General features: G+C 50.0%; 1 protein-coding gene across 1 annotated transcript in view; it reads left to right on the top strand.

Annotated features, from left to right (window-relative positions):
* Positions 1-1,373: 1,373 nt before the first annotated feature.
* The window catches only part of LOC119434385 (nose resistant to fluoxetine protein 6), a 71,747-nt gene continuing 65,212 nt past the window's right edge, over positions 1,374-7,908 (top strand). The window contains exon 1 of the mRNA XM_049672995.1: positions 1,374-1,783. Within this exon, the coding sequence (XP_049528952.1) occupies positions 1,471-1,783 (313 nt within the window). The 5' untranslated portion in view covers positions 1,374-1,470. The remainder of the gene's footprint in view (positions 1,784-7,908) is intronic.

Here is a 7,908-nt window from a genome sequence, read left to right as displayed (position 1 = left end):
CAGCGACCGCTAATCTCCGCGGGGAGGTACTCACCTTACACTGCTCTAGGTAAGCACCAGATAGGCGCGTTTGTGGTCGGCTACTCCCTGCAGCAAACGGTAGTGCGCGTCTAATGCTATGATGCAGAACTAAATCGACGTAGTCCCAAAAGTAATAAACATAACGAAACAGCGGCGTGGTATCTAAATTTCCAGCATGCTTACCTGATGCGCTTGTTCCGGCTCAAAATGGAAGCTTCGTTCGTGACGTGTACAGGCACACGCGAAGCCCGGTGCTCTACAATTCATATGTATAGAAATGAAATGACGCACGGCTTTATAATTTAGCACAAATGACCAGGACCCACAACAATAGATGCTGTACAGGATTCTCTGACATACGTGAACGTCAAGAAATTTCAAAATTTGTCCTTTATGATTTCTCTTGGTTGGCTAGGGGACGGGGCAAGGGCAGGGTGAGTATCTGTGAGGGTGTTGAATGACCGCTCCAGTCTCTATGATATCCGCTAGACATACTGGTCAGACTATGTAATAGCGAGAAGTGACAGTTAACACACCCCTCCTGATCTAGCCGAAAACGCATTCGGGATAACGCTATCGTAGATAGGTTGGTTGCTATAGAAGTGACTCTCTTTGTAGCTCAATGATTCGAATTGATAACAGGCGTATGTGTGTCATCAAGCAGGAGCCGGTGGCATTAGGAGTGTACCGATGCCTCTCTACGGGCTCAGAAGGCTTTGCCCATAGCAAGTCTTGCTTCTCAAGAACGAACGAACCAATGAACCAAGTTAATTATTAACGAGTGTCCGATAACCACTTCTCGGCTACGACAGGAGGCTGAGCCACGCCGAATTACGCGCAGAGCCTTCGATTATAGGACCGGCACGGAGCCGAAACTTTGGCTTCATTCTTCTCCTAACGGCCTTCTCCTAACGCCCTTCTCCTAACGGCCATCACTTAGTTAATTCGCGGCGCTGAATTTCACGAAACCTAAATATGCCTACCGGCGGCCAGCAGGCGAGAAACACAAAACAGGACAAGGAGGAGAAGAAAAGAATAACAAAGTCTGGTCCACTTCAAGCACACCGTGATTCGGGTGCCCCCCTTTCTCTATCTCTTTCTGCTTATTCTTCTTCTATACTACGGGAAGAAGTTGGGGGGAAGGGCCAAGAGGGGGGAGGTGGGCTGAAGGCGATGCACTCTCCCCCCTCATTTCCAAAAAAAAAAAAAAAGGAAGGAGATAAAAAAGAAATCCGTCCACGGTCTTTCCTTCCACTTTCACCCCGAGGAGCAGGACGTTGAGGTTTCGGCGGGGGTGAGGAGCGGCGGCGGCGGCGGTGCACTCCTTTCTTGCCGGTCAAAAGCCCCTTTCTCGTGGCGGCCAGCTAGCAGTGCGTCCTCGGATATTTCGGCGCGCCAAGAGTCACTCGCGAGGCACAGGGCAGTACAGTAGTGTGTTACGCTTGCGCGATGGCTCGGCCCCGGTCCTCGGTCGTGGTGGTCGCGGTTGCGTTGGCCGCCGCGTGCGCTTTTTTGGCCGCGGCCGACGAGCAGCAGCACGCTGACGGCGTCGGCAGCACGGAAGCCCCGTCGGCGTCAGCCGAGACGTCCACAGTGGAAGACATCGAGCCCATAGTGGCCGAAGCCGTGCAGCAGGCCTTCAAGCTCGGCCTGCCCGTGTTCACTCAGTTTGGTTCTGACCCGAACGTGTCCAGCGAGTGCTCGGCCGCGCTCGTCAAGACCATGCTGGGGCTGCGCCGCATGGAGCCCTGGGCCATACGCAGTGAGTACACGCGCGTGCTTGTCACGACTTCGGAACCTTGTGCTTTGTTTACTTCGCTTATCTACCGTGGTCGTCATCGCGTGGTCACGGACCGGCTTTACGGCGACTGTAAACGGAGATACTGAATATTCTTTATCATTGAGAACCTGATGCTTTGTGACATAGCGTGAAAGTTTGTTGAGCGAAAAGAAAGACAAAACCCTAGAGATGACAGACATCCTTGTGGTATTAGACTATGATGGACCTTAAAAGCAAGGAAAACAAGGTTGGTGTTCTGATGGGTGCATGGCGTCTCTTTGGTTAGTTTCATTACACCTTAAAAATAAAGCTTTATTCGCGTGCCTTCAATGCCCTGTGCATGGTAGAAGTTTTGCTGCCGTAAGGCGTTCTTAATTCTTAGAAGAGCGCTGATCCACGTTGCTATGTCCACAATAGATGCAGGTAGTGACCGGGCACGCAGACTTTTGCTTTACCAGTGGTTTAAACAAAAGTCTGTGCGCTTGGCAGTGTCCCGTAAAAACGAAAAAAAAAATTCTTGTGTCTCCTTCTTTAAGCTGCCTCTTTATGGATTTTGTATGCTACTGGAATCATTGCAACGTCACCGATACTTTAGAGGCAAATAACTTCAGTCACTTGTCCCTTCTCTCCCGTCCCCAGTGTCTTGCAATGTTGGCTTGGAAAATGGTTTGAGAGCGCTATATGGTATACCGCTTCCTGTGTCATTTTGTCAGCGCCTCTTGCTTCCAGTGAATTTGTGTTGTTGTCCCCCCCCCCCCCCTTTTTTTTTTTTTTGTTCGTCGGGCTGGTCATGCGGCATAATGCCGGAATTATATTAAATATAAGCATAGACGCCTGTGTTACTCCGGTCTATTCCGAAAGTTTCTTTATTCCTATTGCGGTTCCGTGTACGGGGTGCGGTGCTTGAAGTGTAGCTGCAAAAACTTTTCAGCGTGACCGGACGACTCTTAATACTGCGGAAAATATTACACAATAACGGCACGCCCGACATGCTCACGCCGGGATAAACCCGCAAACTTGTCTTGGCTCACTTGACGGTCCTTGAAGAGGAGCATAACTGTCGATTTCTCCGAGTATATTTCACATGTTGGATTCATACATGTTTCTTCCTGTTATCTCACCAACTGAACTGCATCCGCGAATATGCCTCACTTATGCACTGGGCTTCTCGCACTACGAAACTTGGCTTCCATCCGCGTCACAACGCAGCGTATACCGTATACGCTCCCATTTACTGAAGTTCTTTCGTAGTAGAAAGGGCAACAAAGAGAGAGCAGTGAACTGGTGCAAGAGAGCGTGATCTCCTCCTTCTAGCCCTGGCACTAGCGAAGAATGATCGCCTTCACCTGCCCATTTTTGGACATTGTTTCCTTTATTTCGTCTTGGCTGTAGAAAGCGACTCCCTCCCTCTACTAATGACTTTCACGGGGTAGCCCGTTCTGGGTACGACTGGGTTACTGTCGGTGATGAATGATACGGGAAAACGAGGTACACCTTCGGCGCAGAATAAACAACAACAGAGAAACGAGGAGGGTCGAGGCGTAGCAGCTGCTAAAGTGGGCATGCCGTCAGCCGTCTCAATGTGCGGTCGCTATTTCACGATCGCTTCGTGCACATTAATGTGTTGCTTCACCACACTACTCGCCCGCTTTTATACTGTAGGATTCTGTGTAGGCCGTGCGAGTGCTGCGTGACGTCAGGAATGCGGGGAACCTCCTCACATCTGCAATAAAGCTGAGAAAAGAATATGGGCTGCAGTCCCTGCACATATTCCTACTGCACTCGGCCGTTATAACCCAGTGGATAGATCCACGCTGAATGCGTGTAAGTATAATCTAAGAGAAACGAAAGCTGGTATTGCATTTATCGAATTATTTTTGCTCTGGTATGCTATCGGCACGCGCTCCGAAACTTCATAATTCAAGGGCAATGACGAGGTACTGTTCCACATGTTGTTTTTTCGTCATTTTCTTCCTTTCTTTTCTTCGTCTGTCTGTCTTTTCTCCATACAATTTCCTGCTCTATTTATTGCCTGTCAGTGAGTATAGTCCTCTCAGCGTCATTTAAACTGCTTGTGCACTGTACACGCCAAATGCCTGCGCATCATTGAAGGAAACCACTTAGACAGTCGCAGCGCTTCGTTACTTTTTCTCTCCTTCTGATATGCTATCTTGTTGATCACATTTAGGTCGGGCCTTTTTGTATTTATTATTATTATTATTATTATTATTATTATTATTATTATTATTATTATTATTATTATTATTATTATTATTATTATTATTATTATTATGTTGTTGTTGTTGTTGTTGTCGTTGTTGTTGTTGTGAAAAAGTGGGGGATAATTGGCTCCCTTTATGGCCCAGACGCACGCCACCTCGCAACGCGGTTAGCTGCGCTTTTGCGCCTGTGTACAGAAAATGCGATTTACAGAACGATAGTAAATCGCGGTGGTCGTAGACCAAACCGCCGCCGCTGGCATAGAGAACGTGCAAGCGAAGCGGCTCCTGCGATTCTTTCTGCCAAGGTCGTGAAAGCGAAACCTATATATACGCGTACTCTGCGGCACGCGTTCGTAGGGATTTCGAGCGGTCTTGGCCGGTAAAAGAAAATGCACGTACCACTTGAAATTACCGCGATCTCAGCTTGTGGCTCACGCAAAGCACGCGAAGCACGTGAGGCGAGAGACTTTTGCCTTGAAAAGGGATTTCCTCCTGTGCTTGTCGGCACTCGCGAACGCGTGCCGGTGCACCGCGAGGAAGAGCCGCGCGCAACCAGCCGTGCAGTTCAGTGTAGTTTTTAAACGCTTAAGAATATATTACGTGACGAGAAGACTTCTATTAGGAAGCGCTGTACTTTGAAAAGAAGCGGCGCACCTGTTATGTTATAAAGTCATCTGTTATGTCATGCCATCTGTAAGCGAGGAAGTTTGGCTGAGTCTTTTTTACATGCCGTTATGCGGGTAATATAGTACGTCGTCTAAGAACAAATACGATGTCCTCTCTTCATGATTACCGTCACTTTAGCCAAGTTCGAACAGTCAGAGTTCAGGAAAAAAATGGCTTATTTTGAAAGGGTTGCACAAGAACTTTACGCGGTCATTGCCTTGCCGACAATCTTCGGGAATAGCTGGCCTGTGCGCTGCACTGTAGGGACGGTTGAGCTTGTAATCGGGGCAATTACTCGTCATTAATGTCTACCACGAACATAGTGCAACTGCCAATTCCCAGCCGCTCGCCTGAGGCACGAAGTGTGTTTCGGTTTGTCGTGATGTGGCGGTGTATGGGTGTGCGTGCGTGTGTGTGTGTGTCTGTGTGGGGGGGGGATGAGCTGCTGTTTGGTTCCCTCCCCCAAGTACCTTAATATATTTGCTCCAGAAGCGCGATGACCTAATACGTTCATATATTCGCGATATACTTGCCTCGGTTCACATTACCTACAATGAATAAACTGCTCTCTGATCTGACACCGCCGCGGTAGCATAATGACTATGGCGTCGCGCTGCTGAGCTCGAGGTCGTGCCTTCGATCCTAGCCGCGACGGGTGCATTTTGACGGCGGCTAAATGCGATAATGGTCGTGTACTTAGATTTAGGTGCGCGTTAAAATTAATCAATAGGGGTAAAAATTAATCAGGAGTCCCCCACTATACGGCGTGTCTCTTAATCAGATCGTATTTTGGCACGTACGTACACCCCCCAGAAAAACAACAAACAATGCCGAGCTGAGCCAGTATGGCGCCTTTGTTTACGATCAGTCACGCTATATAAGAAAAGGCGAGGCCTCAGTGTGAAGTACTCATTGTGTGTGAAGCGCAGGTTTTCTGATATAATAGCGACGTCGTCACTGTGTTACACGCTGCTGTCCGTTTAGTTGCTCTGAAAAGAGCGCACGAAGCAAGACGACCTTCGCAGTACCCAGCGGGTGCAGTCGGCGGCACCATGCAAGCTCACTGTCTGCGGGCGCTCGCGTCGCTGCATCCTCACTTTCGCAGATGCGCGCGTCCGTTATTGGTCACTCTTCTCCACTACACTCATTTCCAAACTAAGCGATCGATCTCCGAGTAGTCATGCTGTTCAAGCATGGTCACCGGCGTGCATGGAGCACGCGCTCTTGCATGGTCCGGAGCCAAACGCACGTATACACACGTCGGCATGAAACGAGCGGTGCTGAGTATAGGAAGTGAAGGGCCTCAGTGGCCCCGAGAGAGGGGGCCAAAACGGCCGAACCCCGATGGAGAGAGCGCTCGCCCCCCCCCCCCCCCCCTACGATTAAGACAATCGTTACGTAAGGCAACCCAGTTCTGGGCGTTTTGGAGCGTTCCAGGAAAGGCATTTCCATCCACAATGACTTCCTCCTTCGTGCAGTCGAAGGCAACAAACGGCGGATCGAAATGTGGGCCACCCTCGGCGGCCGCTGCTCCGGAGCGACCCCAGTGAAAACGGCCATTCAACGCGGCGCTCGTCCCAACACCGAGGGATGGCGGTCTTCACTGAAGGTCTCAAAGCAGTGTCAGGAGGGCGAGTCAGTTACGCTGATTGCCGCGCGAGAACGATCTACAAAAGCCGTGGTTACGGCACCAACCTAGCTCGTTTGAGATCACGCTCGGTGCGCCACGAGTAAACCGTGGCCGTTCATGGGGATGGCCAGGACGCTGCGCCCTTATAGCTTGTTAGGCTATACGACGCTTGATGGCCAAAGACTGTAATGCGCCACGTGGCCTGCGTCGTCCAAAGGGTCGTGGGTCGGAAGGAGTCAGCTAGCCCTCGATGCATTTGTGAGTGAGTGCGCATCTCCTCGGCCAAATGACCACTAAAACAGCTGCGCGCACAAATGCCGGATCTTGCGCATTACGCAGTAGCTTCAGTTCATCGTGCTCACAGATATGTCATCAAATAGCTTTTCATTTCAGAAGCGTCTAGAACGTCCTCTCCGGGCATGTGAAACAGCGTTTGGTTTTCTCTGCCGTTTCAAATAGCTTCTTAGGTAGGCAGACCTTTTTCGCTGTGCTGCATATATGGAGCTCATAAATCGGCTTTTCGTGTGCTTAAATATGAGTGGTTCCTGCGGATGTTCGCGAGCGTTAATAATGTTCACCCCAAAATATTTGCGAATTTCGAGAAACAATGCACCGTCTTACTTGGAAGATCAAGCTGTTCTTTCTGACATTTCTGACAAAATAGTGGTCACTGCGGCAGCCAAGTAAGCTACCATGTTTTCAATGAAAAAGCTGTAATCTTTTTCGACATCCCAACGTGTGGTCCTTCTGCTAAGAAGTGATGCATGAAATGGGGTATCCACACATTAGTAGTGTTACTAGGAAACTTTCTTCTAACTGAACTGCCGTGCAACGTGGAAGCAAACATATGCAATGCAGGGGTGGACATCCCTGCCTTGCACGCAGCCCCGGAAATGGTATGCCGGAGAGTTAAACGGCTTCCCCTGAGATGTTCGGGTTCTGCTCTCTCCGACAGACACCGCCGGCGTGCCTAAATTGCACCTACACGCTCGTTCCAATGTTTCTCTCATTCTCTCTTCACCGTGTAAAGCGCGTTGCGCGGGGCGTCTGTATCTGCTATCACGATCTCAACATACGTGTTCTTGGGTAGCTCGGTTACGCAATTCCGGAAGTCGTGTGAAAGGTGCGCCATTCCCTGTAGTGTGACTCGGAAGTGAAAGCTGGAGAAAGGCCGAGAAGGGCAATTTTACGATCGCTGCTTGAATTGCGTAAGCGGCAGGCAACGCAAGCCCCGTTTTGCAAAAGGTCAGTGCTTTAACGACGGTGCACGGCTTTGGGACAAAGCGGAAGAGGCGGCGCGCAGTCTCTTCCGGCCTTCGTGCGTATCCGATGACTTTGGAAAAGAGGTGTGGACGAAACCGCGAAACGTCCCACCCTCTAAACCCAACTCCAACCCTATCGATGCCCCAGGGCCCGCTCCAAACTACGGTGTTGCCCCTGCTCTCAGTTCGTACTCAGTACTGTAGTCCTGCTACGCTTTTGTGTCCACGCGACAACAGGAATCTCCCTTGAAGTTAAGTGAATCCTTCTCTCGTCACGCGAGCCTCATGACGAAAACCAATATAGCGACACACGCTAATTGCTGCATT

The sequence above is a fragment of the Dermacentor silvarum genome, chromosome 1, assembly GCF_013339745.2.
Source record: "Dermacentor silvarum isolate Dsil-2018 chromosome 1, BIME_Dsil_1.4, whole genome shotgun sequence".
Taxonomy (NCBI): domain Eukaryota; kingdom Metazoa; phylum Arthropoda; class Arachnida; order Ixodida; family Ixodidae; genus Dermacentor; species Dermacentor silvarum.
The sequence above is the reverse complement of the archived record's forward strand: the minus strand, read 5'-3'. Positions and strand labels throughout refer to the sequence as shown.